This window comes from Clarias gariepinus, chromosome 5, assembly GCF_024256425.1.
Source record: "Clarias gariepinus isolate MV-2021 ecotype Netherlands chromosome 5, CGAR_prim_01v2, whole genome shotgun sequence".
In the NCBI taxonomy this organism is placed as follows: Eukaryota; Metazoa; Chordata; class Actinopteri; order Siluriformes; family Clariidae; genus Clarias; species Clarias gariepinus.
In genome coordinates, this window is record NC_071104.1 from 28,089,611 (window position 1) to 28,112,887 (window position 23,277).

The following is a 23,277-nucleotide window of genomic DNA, read 5'->3' on the forward strand; positions in this document are numbered from 1 at the left end:
ACATCATGATTACATGCTCTATGAATAAGCTTCTGATATGAACATATCACCATGTTTAAACACATGCATTCAGATGTTCGCAGTAAACAAAGTCGTCAGAAACTCGTTTTACCGTGCTGATTTTCCGACATGACAGCCATTTTATTACAGACTTCGTCCTACAGAATTAGTAACAGCATAACTGAGCTGGAGGCATTTTAGTGAGAATGCAAAGCCAAAAATTACTGCCTTTGAAATCCCAATATGACCAAAATGTCACTCATGGTTTAAAGTCTCTGGGTGAGCAAAGGCGTGGCTAGGGGTGGAGGTAAAAAACAAGAAGGGGCGGGGGGGACCACGGTACATCACAGAGCCGGCTGTAATTGCTTGCTGTGGAAACTTCCATTCCCTCTGGGATGATCTACAGAAGAGACGTGGCAGCAGCTGGACCAGCGGCCAAAACATTTTAATTATATTACACGTGGTTGCCGATGAATGGGTCACCACTCCAAGCCATGGTGCGGAGCGTCACATGCCACGCTGGGGGTTATCACACACTCCCTAGGTACACCGAGTAAGATCGAGCTGCAGATTATTTCTGCATGCCTCTGGGCCACGGGGAGGTTAGCGAGGGTAAGCATGCAGCCTGTGTTTCTTTAACTGATTTTCTCTCCCCTGCAGTGGATTCACTGAATCCCAGTTCTAATCAAAGCCAGATCTAACTAAGTAAAGGAATCATGACTGGGTTGCTGGTTTAAAACATATGGAACATAACCCATGTACCCTCTGGCAAGCTAAGACATGTTTAAGACATGTTACCCAATTCCTTCTGCTCTAAGTGCTGACTGTGTTCACAGGAAACTAGGCAGACATCAACAGATCCAGCATAGCTCTATCAGACAAGACTTCAGACTGAAGATGTCTAATCATCCACAAGCCCAAAGAAAGGATGAGCTTTGTCCACAGGGCACAGCAAGGTCAACCTGGCTGTAATCCAATTAAAATTCCACCTTCATTACCAAGCACATGCCTTTCTCTTGGGTTCTCGCTCGGATTAGACAGTCATCTGTCTGAGCCGTTTCCCACCTGACCCTTGCTGCTTGACCCATGCTCTCCGATGCTGCGCGGTGAAGAATTTTTCACTATTTTGATATTACTAAAATAAGAAGTATCCATGTACCTAATTATACCGTGCTCAATTTGTTCTGTTTGAAATGATCAGTCTTATACCACAGAAAAATGCCCCCCCATAACACCATGCATTCTTAAACACCCACACACACAAACACATAACCCGATCAGTGCAGTGCATGTCCACTTCATTACATCTCTTCAGCTTTCCAACCATCACTAATTCCATAGCCAGTCCATTTGATCGACTTCAACAACAGCCATATCACAACCATCTAAACATACGCCATCATTTCAAATTATGAGGCCTGTAATTATGCCATAGCCTACAACTGCATCAAAACTCGGACCCACCCTTTAATCAGGCAGCTGTGAGCTCAGTTGTTCTGCTCTCACAGGGTTTGGGACGGAGGCAGATGAAAATACTTATCCGTGGTGGTATTGGGTTAAACCGGCTAAAGCTGGAGGGGTGAGTTTTAGTCGGGGTTTCAATCTACAAGATCTCTGAGATTAATGTACAATTAACTTTCACATTTAACCCTAGAAGAGGCTCTCTGAATATGTGGGTTTAATCAAGTATTTCTTTAAATGCTCAGCTTCATTGTGAATAAAATATCCAATGAAAAAGGTTTAAATACAAGTCAGTAGATTTTACTGGCTACACCAACCTTTAGGCTTTTTCCCTGCTCTCAATGAGATTAAACCAATAATCTTTTGGATGGCATTTTGTACTTGGATTCAAATAAAACATCTGGAAAATAATATCTGAAGAACTCTGCTTTGTTTTCTAAAGGCTTTACGTAAGAGCTTTATATAACATTTCATTTATGATCACATTAGTGCTTACTTTTACTGTAACGTCTATCTCTTCTACGTCAATGTATCTAGTAACGACACATCAAAAATTTCACTCTTTTGCTTTCCAGAATAACACATAAGGGCTTGAACTGAACCAGTAAAACAAGGCTGTTTTCCAGGAATACATACTTGGTTAAATGCTAACAAAAAATAATCTTAAACAGATCAGCTTCACAGATGATAAAACCAAAGGTTCATGTCAACAGACTATCTGGCAGACTCAATGGAAGAGGGTATTGTTTAAATATTATTGAATGTTGTTGTTATTAAAATATTAGTGAAACCTTCACTCCTCGTGCTCTGATGGTTCCGAATACTGCTGTCTCGACTGGATTTCCCAAAGTATGATTTTTTGTTCTATTTACATTATGGGTAGTTTTTGTAACTTGAGGGTGTGTATTCATGTAACTAAAGCTAAACTTCATTCAAGTGCAATTCCACTGTTCGCCATCCAAGTTAAATGAAAGTTATGTTGCTTGGCACTCAATCTTCCTCATGCTGTACTTATAAACAATATGCAAGCACAAAAGCCTTTGAATTAATTTCTCCAGCGTTATTCAAATGTCAGCACCAGGAACGTCAGCCCTTTTTTTTGTCCAAGCATAGACTGGGGCTACAGATGGAAAGGCAGCTGAGCCGGGAAACAACTGACTTAACAAAACACTGTCTGAGGTTGGTGTTAGTTGCTGTGGAGATCCAGTTGGCTAAATGTAGCATATTCTTCTGTCAATAGAGAGAACTGGAGTACGGTTTCTTCTTTCTTCACGCTATGAGTTCAAACCACAAAAATCCACTGACGTCTCGGCTAGCTATCATGGGTGATATTTTCCTTTCAGATTTCCCCAAACAGAACTAGAAAATCACGTTCATGCAGGGAAAATCAAGCCTGCAACAAAAGACATAAACCTCCTTATATGGCTTTGCTTGGTTATGACCCTAACTGGCCATGACTGTTAGACTGGATGAGGTAAAGGCAATAAGGCAACATGACAAACCCAGTATTAGTCTCCGCTTCTGCCAATCCATTACCTCTGAAACTGCAGTGCTCCGTCATCAGCATCACTACGACGAGGTGAAAGTGACTGAGGCTGAAAAAGGGTTCAGAATAATGAAGGTTGGAGGCAACTTACTTCCCGATATGAGCTTTGCTTATGCTATGATGCACTCCATTCTTTCAATAATGAACTCCGTTGAAGCACTTAAATTGTGTCTCTCTGTCCTGCTAGGGGTTAGGGGTTACAAAAAGATGGAGATTACTTCATGCATGTCTGTGACTTTATGCAGCTGGTTTGACAGTTTGGTGTGTGAGACAGGCCAGGGTGGGTCAAGCACTTGGAGACAGCAATACACTCGCTGACGGCCAGCGCTTCCCTGACCAGACACATTCCTGTCCGGGGACTCTGCCATTACAGCTGTCTCAGAAGTGTAATGCATCTCCAAAAGGTTGTGATCTCTGCTCAAACATGGTTACATCACCATGATAGGGGTTACCGCAGATGACCAGAACAGGGCCAATAGCTTCAGACCAAAGAGACAGACTGACACAGACAGAGACAGAAGGAAGTAGACTCGTCATCAATGTTTTATAATCTGTCATCTTATCTTTACATATAATGTTATTATACACACAACCATGATCTTTTCTTTAAACATTATGACTTTTAAGAAAGATGAAGATGTTTATGAGGAAAAGAATAAAAGTTTTAAGACCCTGGATCCTCTACACGGCCATTTTCCTGAGAAGTGTCTGCTTTAGTATATAAAAATGTCATACACCTTAAGGCCAAACATCTATACGGTTTAGCAAAGCGCATAATTACACAAGCTATTTTCAGTTCTTGGTGATTAACCGGCACACTTCCTATTTTGGTGATTTCCAGGGGGAATGGAATGTCGGGTCTTATGACTGCAGTTTTCAGTTCAAGAGGTGAGTCATAAACACAACACCCAGCTCCGTGACCCTGAGAGTAATGGCTCGTACAAGCTTAAAGTCTGGGTGTCTAACTGTCTCTCTGCTCGCTGTTTTTGTTGTCGACTTATTATTCACATCCCATCTCCCTGCTTCAGGCACACACTGCGACGATCTGGTCAAAATCACCACTTGCACAAAAGGAATGCAGGGTAATGACATAAATAACAGTTAACATTTATGGAGCAATATTTCTCTTTCAGGAAAAAACTTTTCTGGACAGTACACACGAAGATGACAATTCTCACAGTCAGGGGAAATTTAATTTGGTGTCTGGAAGGCAGTACGCAGCGCCAGCATAGAGGACAAAGAGCCCTCTATCCATAAACAGAGTGTCTTCGATAGAAACCGGGAAAACAACGTCAGGTAGCCCAGCTGCCACAATGGCTCACACTCAGAAAAAGACCATGAAAGTCAATTAAGAAGGAAATTAGGCTGGAAATGAATTATCCGGCCCTGTAATCTCATCAGAGCCACATGGTAATTGAGAGGGCAGATTATCACTCCCAAATTAGTGCGGAGTTCAGCTGCACTCCCATGTCTGTACGTCAGAATTTTTACACAAGACCATGGAGCGAAAGAAAAATAACAGTTTCACAAACTGAACGACCGTTTATTACATTCATGAAGCAATCTTGTAATGTATTCTCTGAATATAGGCATTTGTTCTAATCTGCATCGAAGAATGAACAGAAGAACCGGTTGAGAAGATGACACCAACATCCGTATTAAACCACAAAGATACGAGAGTCTTTTACAGAACCCAAAGCGTCATTAAAAATTAACTAAGGACAGGGCAAAACATCTTCACCTGCAATAAACGGTTCCTTTATGCCAGACAAAGCCTCTTTTTCACTTTTTAACCAGTTAAACTATTTGCTGCTGCGTATTGATTTGTATTTCTATAACCTTATTACGTCTGAATGCACAGCTTTGTTGGCTTCCCGCAGCTTGTGTTAAGTAACCAATCCCAGATGTTCTTTGGGAGATCTCCACACGTTCTGCAAACATAAACAAGTGATACGCAAAAACTGAAAAATTAATAAACCAAACAAGGTAATGTTTACTTCATCTATGAGAAAGAGTACGGCAAAGAACAGGCAGATTAATTATTGGCCTGGTTACCCAGGTTTTAGCAGATTGTTGGAACATCTAATATTCTTCTGCTCCAAATAAGGTACTAAAAGATCCTGCATAACATCACAGGCAGGCAATAACACCAAATAACACACTTATTTTCCTACTGGTCACTATTCTCGAAGAGATGCTGGAGGAATGCAGAACGAGCCGTGAGCGAGGAGAGGAAGCTGCAGGATGCAGCGGTTATCCTGTCTCATTAGTGTCCCCTCAATCTGAAGGCCTCTCTCTGCTTTTCTTCCTCATCTTCAGCTGTGGTTTGAGCATGCACTGGGGAAACGTTGACTGGTATGAGTCTGTGGACGTGGCACAGTTACCCCAGCTGACAGGAAATCAAAGGCCACGGATCATTGTTGTAGGCTGCGTTCACAGTCGGCTTTGTTGCTAATTTTGAAATAGAGTTTAACGGTCCCCATTAGATTCAGCAGGACCCACATCAAAGGCTTTAACTGCATATCCTGCCATTTCTCTACCCCAGATCAACCTTGAGTTCATGTAGCTGCTACTGAGAGCCCAGGAGAACCGGAGGAGCTGGGGGTCAAAGAAGACAAACTCAAGGCAGGATAACTCATTCACATAAAAGGCACACCATTTGAGTCTGCCTCAAACCACAAGTAAGCCTTGACCAGAAATGTAGTCTCCAACTCAAGAATACTAAACAAATAAGTTGCTCTTGAATGTCAGGGAAAAAAGCCTGGTTGAAGTGGTTTTGGCAAGGGTGTAACTGAGGTGGGTTTTCCCCCATTGTGTGTTTAAAAGCGTGCCGGAGATGATCCTGCTGATCTAGACTTGGTGTTGGGAACCTGGTTTGGTTTGTGTCCCAGCCCAGTGGAGGAAGCAGAGCCGGATCCTGCTTGACAGATTTGCAGAATTGTTTTTTATCACGCTACTCTTTCTGTTCAATGTGAAGAAACACAAGGTCAGGAAAAGACTTGTATAGTATACAGTAAATAACTAAATCTTCATCTCATTAACACTAGGAGACAGGTTGGAGAGCCAACATTAACATTCTTTCCTTAACCATATTACAGCGCCTATAACGCAGTCACAAGACCACACTATTTCTGGATGCAGTTTGAATGCCACGTTGTATGCATGACCCACTGAATGCCTCTTTAAAAGAAAGGCTTTTAAAAGCATAAAAGCCACCCCAAGTCATTTTTTTATCAGGAATTCATTAGATCTAATAGGCAACACAGAATTCTGCAGATGAGAAGAGAGGTGGTGTTCATCACATTTCTACTACGACACTAAATCACCCCCAAAGTAATCAAGCAGAACAGGAGAAGACATTGTGCATCATTCATTTACAATTTAGTAGCTGTGGGCTAAATATAAAGAAATCAGTTAAAGAGATTCCCATGAATCCATGAGCAGATGAGATAAAGGTGGAAGTGCCTTTTGGGGAACAGAGACAGAAAACCAATTCCATCTCTGTGTGTTCAGATCAGCAGTAGGTTTACATGATGGCACTATAAAACCACTTCCACTTGACAAATCACTATGAGATATACACCGAATGGGTAACACGCTACTCAAGGATGGTGCTCATAAGGTGTAGTGACACCTACATAAACACTTCATGACAACTGAAATTATTAACATACATTACAAGCTTCCAATCTGCTTTCTTCAAGCTCAGTCGTGTTAGATTCTTGTTAACAAGTGTGTGTTATGATATTTTCATTTAAGTGATGTAGGGTGAACTGAATTTGTAGCTCACTGGAATTCTGGAATACAGAGTAACATGGTTATGGATACAATCTCCTATTTTAATTAGAAACGGCTTGTTGATATGAGAGTTCAGAGAAAAATAGATTCAAACTAACAAGATGTGTATGTTAACGGAGTGTCAATGAGTGGCAATTCATCTATTGACTCAATTTTTTAAAAAATTATTCTTTAAAATGTATATACTGTACATTTGCGCATTTGAGGTGGTAAAATTGTTTAATTTAAAGAAAAATGATATAAAAATCAGGATACTTATAAAATCGTGATACTTGAAGAGTCGCTGTACAACTTGAATTACCACACAGATATCGTGATATCGTATCTGCTTTTTTAGTTACACACTGGCAGGAAGCACAGGGTCCTGTGTATCCTAGGGTAGTTAAAAATTGTAAAAAAAAAAAAAAAAAAAGTTGAAACATTAAATCAGAATAATTATAAATTGTGATACTTGTAAAATTGCAATACAGATCGGCATTAAGCTATCGTGATAATATCATATTGGGTAATCCCAGGTGATTCCCATCCCCAATGGTGTAATGGTGTAAAGGTGCAAACAAGCACTCTTTACATTAATGGTGAGAAGAAAAAACTGATTTAAAACACTGAACAGGTCAAAACCTTGAGGTGAATGGATTTCAACACCTCAAGGGTTAGGGTCACCAAAGCTTGGTGCAGCACACTCTTGCCCTATTCTAAAGGCATGAGCTCACAGATTGGTTGATGATGATCTAAGAGAGAGGATATATATATATATATATACACACATCATTTCCACTGATCTATTAAAAATACACTCTGCTACATTATACTTTTTTTTTTACTTTGATGTTATACCGTGAATAACAAACTGAAGAATTATGTTTTTATCCCTCAGATAATAGCTCTGCCTACTGTCTCTCATGGTACAATGAAGGCATTCTTGTTTTAGCACCCAGGTGATAGAACAAACTCCTTCTAGATGTCCAAACTGGAGAATCTCTGGCAGTCTTTAAATGTTGTCTAAAGACCTTAAGTACTAGGACAAAAAAAAAAAACCCTTCCAAGAATGTTAAGAGTGATGGTCAGTAACCTAGTGAACCAGTATAGAGACGCATTTATTAACAGAGACTTCCAAAGCACCTACATTAGCCGCTGTGGATAAGGACATAAATGTAAATGGAAAGCATAGGGGTTGGTCCTGTATAGGCCAGAGAATCAGGACGAGTGTAAAATTCTTCAGCAGTGTTGACGGTCAATGCACTTGTTATTCTGTTAGTAGTCAGAAACAGGAACATCTCTGGAAGTAAGTAAATACTCGGACTTTCCACCAGAGAAAAAAATAGCAGGCTATGACTTCACTACACGACTCATAGCTCTATTGAGTAAGAAATTAAAGAAGAATTAAAGATTGAAACAAATGACTAAATATGGGAAAGGCCCAGTAAACAGTACTTTGCAGATATGAAATACTGCTGCGCTTTGTTTAACCCTAAGCTGGAATGTTACAAAAATCATGTATACTATATAAATATTTATAAATACTGTGAAGCAGTTACTAAGCAAAAGGATGCAAAAGCACACCAAACATATGTGTGTGTGTGTGTGTGTGTGTGTGTGTGTGTGCTTGCGAAGGCTCAGCAGGACTATTCTGTTGATTTAAATCTGCTACCATGCCTCAGGCTAAAACGCCTGCCATTCTTTTTCACAAGAACATCACCAAGCCACTGTACTGTTCTGTGGCTTTATAATTGTTTTGACCCAAACATCAGTTAAAACACGACAGACATTAGGAATGCATGTACATGCTTGGATGTGAGCTGCTGCGCTCCAACCCAGGGCTTGCTTCGATTTTCTGCAGCTACAACAACAGCCTGCAATAACTTCGCTTTGTTTTGATTCATGGAGAATGTCACTTTCCTTGAGTCGACGAATAAATTAGCGCGAAACACTTTTGGACAAGCAAAAGAAGAAATGCAAAAGCGAGCCCTTAATGAGTGGACTCATTAGACTTGGGTGATTGCTGTTCGGAGGTAGTTTAATTCAATCTGCACCTCTAATCCCAGCGTCTGCAGTTCCTTCTGTTCTCCTCTCTAAACAAGCACAGATTGGCTCATTTGAAATTGAAAGAGGTATAACTATTGATCCTGCACAAAGCGAGGCGCCGCTGCGTTTTCTGTGAATACAAACAATGCTGGTTCGACCTAATCTTGACCCGATGAAGGGCGGACTAAAGCAAGAGCTAGTGAGTTCAGCTGAAGTTTGCACAAGTGATTTCGGTAAGTGAAAACGCTTTAGTGCTGAATCGCGGAATACAACAAGTTCGTGATAAGTTTGTGGACTTGGAGCGGGAAACAACAACACTGACATGAGTGCAGAACTTGTGTAATAAAACACAAGGATTACCTCTTCGATTTTATGAATATGGAAGTGGAAAACTGAAGAAACAAAGGAACATACTCAAGCAGGAAATGACAAAGCAGAATGATATTTGGACAAACCCTGTTTTCTGCTGTGTTAGCCAGTGTGCATGTGCGTGTGTGTGTGTGTGTGTGTGTGTGATGAGAGGTACTGCATTGGCATGAGCTCCGTGAAGGTTCAGAGAGATGGGTGGAGTAATAAAGTCGGAGGTGTTGTTGTTGGACATGGTGGAGTTCAGCATGTAGAGTTGAGGTGAAGTGGACTTACCCGGTGCGGATCAAACTCGGGGCCCTGGCGTCGAGCCTCCAACTCTTCGTAGGCTGGAGCAGCTCCCTCTCTCCGGGCCTGCTGGTACTCTCTGCGCAGCTGTTGGATACGGTCCATACTGCTGCACCAAACACACCACACATACACACACACTGTTGATTTCCATATTGATTTAGTCTTAACAACTACATATTAAACAAAGCCTGACCTTTGTTTAATGTGTGCTCACCCTTGCTGCAAAGCTTAGAAATACACAAGCTAATACGTTTTTGATGCCCACACAAAACGCATAAACATACAGAACAAAGGCTTTAGCGTAATAGATTTTATACGTCAGACGAAGGTCAACGAGGGCATGCTCTGCTGCTGACAGATTCAACGAGGAACTGGAAAAAGCGAACACGGCGCAGTGATATTGAATTTACATCAAACCGCACCGCATGGACAATGCTCGCACCCCGAGCTACAGTACGCGCAAGAATTCAATCAGAGAAAAATCAACGTTCTCGCTACAATACACCTCAGGACGCGATTACAAATAAGACTCGACATGTGACTGTGTGCAAACGTATGCGCTGATGACATTTTGATAAGGATTTAAAACTTCAACAAATAAATAAATAAATAAATAAAAGATATCGCCAAACAGCGTGTTTATCTAATACTCTGCCAAAGAATGTGCGATATTTTCTCTGTGTCTGAGCTCAAATAATGTGTTGTGTTACAAAGCCATGGAAGTGTGACGTTGCTGATAAGGACCTGTCTGTCAGCTCAGGGCGACTCACACTCAAACAAAAGTCACCTGCAACCTTTTACATCATAAAAATGCACACACAAACACATGGCTGAAACGTCAACATCAGCTAAATATCAGGGTTTCATGATTAAAATCACGACAGACATACAAATGCATTAAGGAAACGGTTAGCCTGCAAAGCTTTAGGATACTTAATGAAATTTGAATATACATCCTATTTTTTGACACTGTACACAAGTACAGCTATTTATTATTTTTTTTTACGAATTGGAACACTCAAAAGCCCTGAGATGGATTGGCACCCTGTCCAGGGTGTACCCCGTCTCGTGCCCTGAGCCTCCTGGGATAGGCTCCAGGTCCCCGCGACCCTGAACACAGGATAAAGAGGTATAGAAGATGAGTGAGTGAGTGAGTGAGTGAGGAACACTCGAAAGACATATTTTTATTATAGTATGATGTGCACGTCCTTCCCCCTGCGATTTGAAGGATAAGCTGACCAAGCACTCATCTATTGTGCTTGCTCATCACTTCTGTTTAAGTAGCAATTTAATTCATATTCCATCCTCAAGTAAAGCGACCTCTCTGATTAAGAGTCTGTTTCCGGCAACATCGTCTACAGATAAATAAAAAAAACAAAAAAAACGATGACATTTACTTCTAATACTAGTTCTACTTGCTTCTATTATGCTACTTTGAATACTACTTCCATACTTCTTAATTTTTTTTCGTTCACAATTTTTTTTGTTTGTTTCTTTAGCTTGATACTGTGGTTACATTACGTTGCCAGAAAGTGGTACTGGACTTAATCCTGCTCTCCTGAGTAAGAAAAATGAGCAAGGTCAAAATCATGTGCAATGCATACACTGGCACACATCCCTAAGAACAAGATACGGTTTTGTGTATAAATGCATTCGTGTGGGCAAGAAACATGGGAAGTTCATTTTAAAGACCATCATCCTCTAGTTTATACCGAAAAGGCAAAACTTGGACTTTACATAAACTCACTGGGCTCTCTGCAAACCTACATGTACATCACAGCAAATCACATACATATTTTTGGTATTTTATGTAATACCATATTTAGATTGAGTTTATATATACACATACACAATGTAAATATGGTATTACATAAAATACCAAACATATGCATGTGATTTGTTAAATACATATTTGCAAAAAACAAACATGCACAGATTGACAAGAGCAACAACACAACCTGACAGTGTTACTGAGGCAACTGGGTTGAAATAAACATATAGTCTAACACTGAAGTGACTACATCTGCTGCGTGGATGAGAGCAGCGCACTTGGAATGTGCAACATTTTTACATAACCATTTAAGGTTCTGAAACCTACAATGAAAGAAAAACATATTTTTATTGATACTGTACCAGTTTCGCAAAGGCAACTTTCCTATCTACGAGGGGCTTTCAAATTAAACCGGGAAATTTATGGTGAATTAGAGTGTAAAACTGATTGACATTTACAGAAGCCTTCAAGCACTAGAAGGTGATGAGACTCTTCGCTGCAATTAAACCTTTAAACGATGCAAAAAATTTAAAGAATGCTGCACGTCTGTGGTGATGATTAAGGTCAAGGTGGCTCGGACCCACTGCAGTTTTAAACATTCAATGAGTGGAACGCCTGAACTTTCCTTAAAAATCGATGGATAAAACTTGTGGAAGAGATGCATCTGTCTGGAACTGTCCGAATAATCGTTCAGAAGCACCATTTGCATTTTATAGGAACTCGGCTGGCAGTTAATTCCACTTCTTCCACACAGTCTGGACCTCACTCTTCTCATCTCCTCATTCCACATGTTTGGGCCATTAAAGGAGTTCCTGGGAGGCCAGAGTTTCAGACCTGAAGCAGACAGTTCTGTTGTGGCTCTGGTGCTTTAGTGTTGCAGGGGATTATATAGAGAAATAAAGGTAGTTTTTACGTTGTTGTTATTCTGCCCAATCAAAAGACCTGGTTTGACTTGAACACTCCTTTCTTTCTTTATTTCTATCTATCTAGCCTGAAACATTTTATTAATATAATAAGCTGATTAACACCTGACCCTCCTGGGCCCGTATTCACAAAGCTTCTTAGAATTCTCCCAGAGAGCTCCTATCTTAGTTTAAAAAATCCTAGCTGGGAGTCCTAGGCTAAAAGTATTTTAGGAAACTCCTCAGAGCAACTCTGAGTAAGAAAAGTACAAAAAACTCTCATCTTAGTAAGTAGGTGTGGTTGGCCCATGTTGCTAGGGATAATGCAGCAATTCAAGGACTGTGATTGGCTGATAAATATAACCCCTGACCTCTGTAAAGGTCTTAAAAAGTGCTTTTTGTGAAAATAGAAGATATGATAATAGAACAGACAGTAAAGTCATAATGTTTGTATATAAAGAAATTGTATAATCATGACTACAGGCTACTTTATGCAAAGTGTATGTTATAGGCTAAATATCTTAAAGATACAGTAATATCAAATGTTGAAAATGTTACTTAAACAACCAAATGTTAAAAATGTGTCTACCTTTGAAGCAACCAATTTCCCCACAGCAGTTACTACATTTAAATTCTTACATTTATTTATCATACTGATTTTATTACTTTTAATCCATTTCAGATTGATGGGAGCAAAATGGCTCAGCTTTTACCAATTTACATGATTGCAGGAGAGTCTATTTAAGTTACACTTTTGGATGGTAGAGTATGTAGCCAACAATCCAAGAGAGATGGAAGGAAGTAAAGGAACAAGAAAACCAAACTGGAAAGAAGATTAGTGTTTACTCTTAGATTTAAGTTTAGTGTTTGGAAAAAACATTTCTTCTTTCTGCCATTTTATCCTCTTCTATAGAAACTCTTAAGCCTTCTTAAAGTCCTCCTCTCTACTCTTAACGGTTTTTACCTTAGGAGCTGTTTTTAGGACTAAGATGTTCAGTGAATAATTTTTATCTTTTCTAAGATTTAGTCCTAAATTTGAGGGGAAATTCTAAGAAAATGTCATAATTCTAAGAATTTTCCTAAAATTTCATCACTAGGAGCAACTTTTAGGCTTAAGAAGCTTCGTGAAAGGGCCTGATTCCTCTTTCTAACAATAAATACAGCTACACAATCAACACACTCACACAGTTATAATAAAGCACGGGTTTTAAAGAACACCCATTTCTAGGGAATGAAACTTCTTTCTTCAAAAGATGTTAGTAACAGAAAGTACGGGAAGTGAAAGAAGCTGAGAAAGCTAAAAATAACTGCAGACATTGGAGGGGAATCCAGCTCTGATAAATGTTTTTCTCTGACTAAATGGGAGAGGAGCGGGAGAACGACTGATGCTTTTCCTTGGAATAAGTGAGCCCTGACAACTCACCTCCCCTTTAGGCACTCGGTAGAACGCTCAAATTTAATTTGGGCCTTCTTTGGGCTCGCAACTAATCAGCCTGTCTACTGTTTATCCACTGCTTCTGACATCCTCTGGCACACAGACAGACATACTGGGAGAAGGAAAAGGGAAAAAGAGAAAAGAAAAGAAATCAAAGAAAAAGAGAGAGAGAGAGAGAGAATGAGGATTTCAAGAAAGGATACAAATTAATTGACAGTCTGTGGGTTTATATGTTAGTGATACCTGTAATCCATTTAACTAAAAAAAAAAAGGGGGGTTAAAAAAAGGTAAATAAAAAGGGACAGGGCAGAATAGGATATAAATTATAAGATTAAATGAAATTAACAATCAAATATTAAAGAGACAGTAGAAATGCAGATAGGATGCAGGGGTTCAGCCAACTATGCACACTTATAACACACCATGTCTATAAGAGGTATTGCCATGCTATAGGTCAGTGCGCACATGTGTATACACACACACACACACACACACACACAACATTTCCCTTTGGTATCAATCATCTGTTGTCAAACACAACATTTTTCAATTTTCCTCTCATGAGCAATAAACAAGCCTGTGGCTAAGCCTACTTTCTACAGAGTTGTAGTAACACGCACATGCACACACACACTCTCATACAAAACACACACACACACACAACCATGCGAGTGTGTTGATGCTTTATTGAGAATGATCCACAAGTCTAATCAAGTCTTGTTAGTGTAGGCCCTTTTCCATTTGTAGTGTTACATGATCTATTGTCAGGAATTGTACACACACACACACACACACACACAACGGCTACATGTATGTTTATCTGATAAAATAATGCTGATGATTGCACATATTATACATACAGCCAACATAGAGCCTCCATTTGTTTGCGGATGAGGACAGAACACAATAGTGTCTCTCTGCTTTCTGGACACTCGGACAAAAATAAACAACGCATGACGGCAGACTTGCATCATACCTACATATTAGTTCCCTCTTTTTCTGTTTCTCTCTCTCTCTCTCTCTCACACACACACACACACACAAACATGGTTCAATAAGACACACAGGTCCCCACTAAAGCAGATTTCATGTGCAGTGGGAGGGAATTAGTGCTTGGGGATATGTGAGTTATATACAGAAAGGATGAGGGCACTAAAGGCCTACAGGAGCTCATCTGGAGCGGGAAGACTCAGAGTTATGGCCCGACCTCCCTCCTGCCATTTTTCACTCCTCAATTTCTGTGATGGAGGGCCAGCAAGAACAGAGCTGAGACGTGTAGCTGCATCTATCTTCTGCTCTTGCTTCTCAAAGACAGTCCCTCATGGCTACACAATTTATGGGGTGGCTTGTAAAAAAAAAAAAAAAAAAAGAGGAAGAATGAATAAGAAAGAACAGAAAGATAGAAAAAGATGGTGACAGAAACTCAATCAGAGAAGAGGACTGATAAGAACGGGGAAAAGTGCCGTACTAAGAATAAATACAAAACAAAATTAGCAACAATGACGAATGCAAACTATATATATATATATATAAATTATAAAAAATTAATATTTTGGAATTAATGATACATAACTGAACTAATCCCCCCCCATCTGAACTGAATGCGCTCCAGACCTCCTCAGTGCCTGTCCTCACCATCATAAATGCTATCTCGCTGCTGAATGATCACAAATCACAACAACTGCACTCCAAAATCTGCTGTAAGGCCATTCCAGAAGAGTGAAGTTTATTATAACAGCAAAAGGGGGAATAAATCTGGAATAGGATGTTCAATAAGCATATATGGTTGTGACAAGCATTTTCCATAAAGTATACAGTATACGTTGTAAATGGATGCACTGGCTTTACATGTACAATAATATTTAAAATGCATGTAATATATAATTATATGAATAAAAAAAAAAAAAAAGCACACTAATATTCTGCTGAAACACCTTTGGCTTAGACTGCAGCATACACTGGCATGGCATTGTCCAGACAACCTTATACAACGTCGTTATATTTATTTACATCCAGAGCTGTGTTCATTTTTGTATTGATGACAGGACGGTCACAAACTGCCTTATGAAGTATTCTTAAAGCACATTACAAATACCTGCAATAGGATTATGGTCAGGACTTTCTGGTGGCCAAATTGTGTGTGGAAATGATTCCTCATGCTCCCAGAACAACTTTTTATTCCCCACAATTTTACCATCATCAGGGAAGAAACATGCATCAACGTTGCTGAACGTTCCTAAACCTTGACCAACTGAAGCAACCTCGGCTTGAAGAGACTTCAATATTCTAAGAACTTGTATGCAGTGTGCACCATGATGCTTCCAATTGCTCTGGACCAGTGTTGAAAACTTGACTTTTTAAAGTAACTAAGTACATTAAAAAGTAACTAGTTAGAGTACTTTTCCATTGCAGAAAATAAAAACTCCTTTGTGATTCCTCATGCATGTTGTTTTAGTCAAGACCTTTATAGGTATTCTACCATATCACATCACAGTTTGGCCCATAATCTTTCACAAACATGCACACGCACAATAACGGAATGACTGCTGCTCACAGATTACATAAATTGTCTGAATAACAAATTACATTAAAATTTTTTAAACTAAATAACTAAGTACTTTCATGGCGGACCTAACTCGTTAAATTACTCAATACATCAAAAAAGTAATCCAAGTACTCTAACGCGTTACTTTGTAACACCCAACACTGCTCTGGACTCATCAGACCACATGACCTTTTTCCATCACTTCAAAGCCCAATCTTAATATTCTGGATATATCTTTACCCACAATGTTTACTATTAAATATAATGCACATATTTCTACTCATCATGCTTAAGTAGTCTACACATTAACCGAATCCCCTGAAGATTTAAACCAAAAGATTGAATATTGAATAATTTAAAATCAATTTACGAAATAAGAAAACCAACCATATTACTAGGCAGTTTGAAAGCATTTTGGAAGCACTCAAGGACAAAAACATACAGTAACTAAGATCGTTATTTCAGGACAGACCTGTGTAAAAGAAATCTGTTTTCAGTGAAGCCTTGGAGCAGTCGAGTCTGACATCAGCTAAAATGGCACACGCTTCTTTTACACACAGGCAGAGACTTTACCAAAAGCCTGATGGTGCTTCATGATCACACACACCAAACCACCTTCACCAGAGCCACGGTAACTTTCTACAGCAGCGTCAGAATCCAGTCATGACATACAGGAATAAATGACTACGCAGCAGGGAAAGACTAAAGTAGCTGAATGACACCATATCCAGACTGTAATTCTATTATTATCAAGACTTTATACTAACACATGCATTACTATGATGCAGTGCTAGGCTATGGTTTTGTTGTGTGTGTGTGTGTGTGTGTACATGTGTGTGTTTGTACGTGTGTGTGTGTGTGTGTGTGTGTGTGCGTGTGTAAGTGTGCGTGTGTACGTGTGTGCGGCCTGAGGATACTTTTCACTTTGTCTCATCAAGTCCCAAGAAGGAGCGTGCACTGGAGGGATTAAGAACTGTACATGGGACCATATTTTACTCAGGAAACTTAATTACAGCTGCCATTTTGATAAAGCACAGCCTTCAGATTTTAACTGAAATCACCATCAGTCATGCGTTCGGTTTACACAACTGTATACACACATGCACACATACACAGATATTAGAAATCAGAAAGGAGAAGAAAGGGCATGATATACACTATCTCGCACTCTATAATTCCAGCCAAGCTTACATCTGGCATCTTCATCTGCCCTGCTGCTCCTTCTCTTCTACAATGACACTTTACAGAGAGCGTAAAGCAGGAAAAGTTTAATACAGGCTACGGATACCTGTTTTCCTCCTTTTGCAGCCGCAAGAAAGCCAGACATTAACTACAGCCTATGTTATCGATTCCCTCGGGCAACGGTGATGGCTGTGTGATTGCGGCTAGAGAGAATTAGTGCTCTGCGGGAAAAATAAATAAAGAAAGAAAGGAATAAAAGAGACAATTTTTAGCTATTCATTTCATGCGTAAGTGATTGGGTGCTTGGCCGGCTTCCAAAGGAGACTGAGAGATGAGAGATACTACAAATGAATAGAGTCATTAATAAGGCATGCGATAACCTGGCTACACACACACACACACACACGCTAAATGAACTTGTCATAATTTTGTAATAAATCTCAAAATTATAGTTAATTAATATATATATAAAAAAACCTTCAGTTCAATTCAGTTTTATTTACATAAGCACTTTTAATAATGAACACTGCCACAAAGAGAGAAAAAAAAATCTGGAAATAAATGCAATTTTAATTGTAACGAGCAAATTGGAGGTGACAATGGTAAGGTAAGAAACTCAGAGATGACATGAGGAACATCGAGAGTGATATTGTTAAATGGAGATCGCTAACATCTGGGAATGTTGTCAGGTCTTGTCAGGAGTCATAGTGTAAATCTTTGCTTTTACACCCTGGTGCTCACATCATCTCCTAGACCACAGGCCCACACCTCTTTAATCTCAAGCCTATACAATTGTAAGATCTAACTCAAAGGACACTTTCTCGTGTGTATCTATTTCTCTTCTTTTTTCCCCCCTTAAGCTCCATCTATTCTACATAACACATTCCCTATGATTAATCTGAACGTAAACATTTACTATGTGCGAGCCTGGTTGGTTTCCCCGCCCCTCCGTTAGCTGTTTTACGATGGAACGAGGCGTGGCGTTGAGCAGATCTTAAGTGCAGGGTAAATAATGGCTTGCAGCTAGAACCCACATAAATCTAGCAGACAGGCCTGTCCAAACTCCTAACTGCACAACCCCAAAGCACAGTCCGGTGCTTAGCTAATTATGTCATCTCAGAAACAGGCCACAAAAACACTGTCAGTGCGGCCAGCAGAGAGACAGTGGGGACGAGAGAGAGAGGAAACGAGGAAGAGAGACCACTGACAAGTTACAGACTTCAAAAGCGAGACATCATTATCTGTTTGACAAACGAAAGAAGCGCGTACACACTTCTCTCAATCTGCCGCCTAATCAGGCTACATGAAACAAAAACAGGGCATTTCAGTTTCTTTCCTTTAATCTGTTTCTTCTTCAGTTCCTCTCTCACACACACATTTCAAAGCAATGGTCGGTTACTGGTGCAGAACAGACAGAGTCTTTAAAAAGTGCTTTGAGAACTGAGCAGCTGTTAGAAATGATAAATATATGTATTAGCATCTGATATTTTTTCGAACGGCACTGTTGAATTTTGGAATTAGAAATGTTTAGGAGCTATTGGTTGTTGGTGCTACTTTATAGCAGCATCTCTGTCACCAGTTCTGGATGTAATTTCGCCTCATCAGTTCATACTAAAGTGTAAGAAGTGATATTTCATTGTTTCTATAGTAACAACTTGCGCAGGGACTCAAACGGCAGACGCATCACATCACATAGGCAGTTTAAAAAGAAAAAAAAAGGTTTTTACTTTAACTTTTACTTGAAAAGTCTCCAGTGTATGCACAGAAATGTTTTCATAATGCATGGCTTTATAGGCTCACGGGTCTCACTCTGACGAAGACCGTGAAGTTCCAGCTGTGGAATATATGGAAGAATGGCGTTTAGGTTCATTCTACTTCCTAGCCATGTACAGTATCTTTCAGGTTCTCGATGCGTCCGTCATGTTGTCATATGATCACATGCACATCAGATCCAATAATATCAGTGTTATTACTACATCCGATCAGATCACATGTGCTTACTATGTTGTCATTGCGGAGGGTTGGTGTAAATACCAGGACATGACAAAATTTTCTGAATGTCACTTGATAACCTGCTGCATGCGTGCCAATAAACATGGTACACACCAGAGACATGTAATATGGACTTAATGCAGTCTTCTACAACACGACAATAACGAAGGGACATCCCAATGACACCGCTTATTAAGTTCTTCCTGCGTCTTGCTTCAGCTACATTCTTACCAAGCTGCCAGATGTGGCAGATTTATTTCAAGGGAAACAATTCTACATCCGTATCAGTTTCTTCTACATGACTGTTCTTTTTCAAGACCTCTGCAATTTGCCCTGGGATGCTGTCAATCAATGCCTAGGCCACATCCTGACTGATAACAGTCCATTCTTAAATAATCAATGCTTAGAGGTTATCAGAATTTGTGGGTTTTTGTTTGTCAAACCGCCTCTTGAGAATTGACCGCTAGTTCTCCAAAGGATTGAGGTCTGGGAAGTTTCCTGGCCATGGACACAAACTTTGGAATTTTTGTTTGGACAAGGTGCTCTTCCATGCTGAAAAGGGCATTGTTTGACACCAATCTGTGGTTGGATCGTTGGGATTTCTGAGGATATTCTTCTTTATTCTGCCCACTCTCTTGGCTGAGAAACAACCCCACACATCACTGGTTTCAGGATGCTTTACTGTTGGATTGGCACGGGACTGATGGTAGCGATCACCTTCATACATTTTTAGGAGGGCAGCAAAGAAGCCACTTCTCCAGGACTAAAACACCAGGGATAGACTGATATTCTGCAAAAGGTACAGGGATTGGCCTGAAGGGAGAACTGGGGTAAAGTCATTTTCTCTGATGAATCCCCTTTCTGATTGTTTGGGGCATCTGGAAAAAAGCTTGTCCAGAAAAGAAAACGTGAGGGCTACCATCGGTCCTGTGTCATGCCAACAGTAAACATCTTAAGAAGAAAAACTAAACAAAACAAGAGATGTTTGAAAGGGCTGCTGTTAAAACATACATTTTTGATCTTACAGTAAATATGAGATAAACAGACCTAACTAGCTTCTCAGACATTTCGCGACATAAAACATCAACATAAATAGATTAAAAACTATGACGTGACATTGTTCAATAAATAAAAAGTTCTCCAACAGTTGCTGTGGTATAAGGGGAATAAAACGCAACATGAGGTTCTCTTGCATGAAATGACATCACATCACTTCTCTGATTCAATTCAATTTTATTTGTATAGCGCTTTTAACAATTGTCAATGTCGCAAGGCAGCTTTACACAATCATAATCTGATGATTATTGTCATCAGCCTATTGTGTTTTATTCGTAGTTTCTAAACGCCTGCTGATTCTTCTGGCTTTAACTTTAAAAAATGCAAGAAGAGCAGGTCTGATCTTATTCCTCTCGTTTCTCTGCTTAACCCTATTACACAGCCGACAAAAAGAGAGAAAATTCCCTGACTTCAGAGCCGAGTTTGTTAAGCAGCGACAAGGGGAAGACATGAGGACGATCTTGTGAGTATGTGAAGGCTCTAACAGGGAGGACTGAGGGAGCAAGGAGCAGAACGCAGTGGATCTCTCAATTTTCTCCACTGCTCCCTTGCTACCTAATGGCACCGGGCTGCTGCGCTCTAATTGGTAGACGTTTCCAGAAATGAAATTTGACAACAAAAGATAGCCCTCAATGACAGCTAGGCTTTGTAGCGTCCTAACCAGAAGTGACAGCACTTTTTACATGCCATTTGCAATTGAAGAAATAATTAAAAATATTTTGGCTAGCATAACATTATTTGGACAGGCAATCAATGTTTTTTTTTCCCTTTCATTTCCTACACTCTCTCTCTCTTTCTCTCTGACACACACACAACACTATTCTAATTTGCTGCTATTCAGGTGAGGGCCAATTGAGGCCAGGACTGTTTCATTAAAACACCTCTCATACTCTGGAAGACTGCTACACAACTTCACAGAAGACCAGCTGGCCAGACACATCTCTTAATTTCGGAGTTGACTAATGGACTACAAAATGCAAACAATTCACAATCCTGTTTAAAAAAAAAAAAAGCGAAATAAAAGAAAGAAAAAACGGTCAAACCTTAAATCCTGCTGTTGCTAAAAACAGAACACAAAGACATCTCTGGAAAGACTTGTTGCTAAGCTACAAGATGCAACTGTAAGAAAAAAAAAACAATATACAAAGTCTGGGTGTATGTGTGTGCTTATTTGCCCTTCTTCTTCTCTATGCACCTATTCCATTGTGAGAGAGATGTGGAATTACTTTCATTCAGTAAGTGGCAGCCAGGAGGTTCTTGAACAAACATGAGAAGCCTTCCTCTCTCGTCCCCAACCTCCCCTCTCTCGTTCTTTGGTCCGAATGTGTACTCGCCATCACACACATACACATAGGGTCCTACTTCAATTACCTGTAGCAAGGATGTAAAGAGAGAGACAGAGAGAAACAGACAGAAAGAGAGAGAGAGAGAGAGAGAGCGCAGTGGCATTGTGGAAGAGGGTGGGCTCCCGGATTCAGGGAGACACTTAAGAGACCAGCTTGGCAGTGTGTAAAAACAGCAGTGGAGTGTGTGTCTGGAGCACCCATTCAGTTCAACAGAATGGCTGATTAATTAACAGGAAGAGAAGCACTCGAGCACTCACCCAACCTGCACTAAAAGCTTTTCTTTCTCCATCTATTGATTTATATAATTACTCTGACAGCAATGCAGCTCGAACGCTGGATGCGGAGCAGGAGGGAACTGGGAGGTGGGAGGTAGGAGGTCGGAGATGAAGAGAAAAAGCTGAAGATGTGGCACATTTTGGCCACCTCGGCACAGAGAAATCTTTCCGCAATATCGGGAGCACAATGGCAGCTGATGGGGTGGTCGAGCGAACATAGTTGACCTGCCGAGTCGCCGCTGATGGGTTCTTGAGGCGCTTAGTCGTGGTCCTGCTGGACGGCTGATGGGAGCGGTGGGCTGTTTGTTCGGGGCAGCGTGGAGGTTATTGTTCACGGGTACATCCCGAAACACACCATTCACTACACAGGGACAGTTTGAGGCCGGCAGCGCTTTCTTCTTCCATTCTACCTTTCACGTCTATTGCATCCTCCTGATTTAGTTCTTCGGAAGGTCTGCAGAGATGGGGTACCACGGGGCCCGTCGCCGTTTCCGTCTCTTTCCCCTTGACTGAGTCACTGTGCACAAAAACAACTCCCTCCTCTTCCCCTGCGCTTCATCTCCCTGGTTCTACTCTCCAGAGAAAGAATGATTAGTTTTTAATTGGAGTGGAGCAGAGCTCTAGAGAGCTGGGGTTGTTACATCAGGAATTTTTTTTTTTGTTCCAGGAGCACTTCAGGACTGGAGAAGCCGTTTTCACCCCCTCCTCCCCCAAACTCCTGCTCCTTTCCCACACAAGAAGCGCCACAAGAGCTTCACTCTTTTCAATCCCCCATGGCCTCCGGACTGCCCACTCTCCAACCCTGGCTCTCTGATGAAAGGGAAGATGGAGAGGTGGAAAACAAGGGTAGTGAGGTGGAGTGCCTGCATGCTAAGAGCTCGGAATAAAAAGGATTTTTTTTTTTTTTAGGTAAAGGCAAGGCTTAAAGAAATGAAAGTGAAGTGGCTGCTCCCACTGAGCACAGTCCTGGCCTCATACATGATGGGAGGAAAGAGCAAGCTAACACACACACACACACACACACACACACACACACACACACACACACACACACATATATATAGTTTTTAATTGGAGTGGATGGAGTGGTGTGTGTATATATATATATGTGTGTGTGTGTGTATATATATATATATACACACACACACACATATATATATATATACACACACACACACGTACATATGTGTGTGTGTGTGTATATAAGTGTGTGTATGTGTGTGGGTATATATGTGTGTGTGTGTGTGTGTGTGTGTGTGTGTGATAAATGTGTGTGTGTGTATATA

The 23,277-nt window shown here is 40.4% G+C and overlaps 1 protein-coding gene across 5 annotated transcripts in view; it reads right to left on the bottom strand.

Moving 5' to 3' along the window:
• pard3bb (par-3 family cell polarity regulator beta b) overlaps positions 1-23,277 on the bottom strand; it is a 307,077-nt gene that overhangs the window by 24,584 nt on the left and 259,216 nt on the right. For 4 of the 5 annotated variants that reach the window (XM_053496440.1, XM_053496437.1, XM_053496438.1 and 1 more), the window contains one exon: positions 9,473-9,593. In XM_053496440.1, coding sequence (XP_053352415.1) covers positions 9,473-9,593 — 121 coding nt within the window. The remainder of the gene's footprint in view (positions 1-9,472; positions 9,594-23,277) is intronic. The other variant, XM_053496439.1, reaches the window with a different exon arrangement.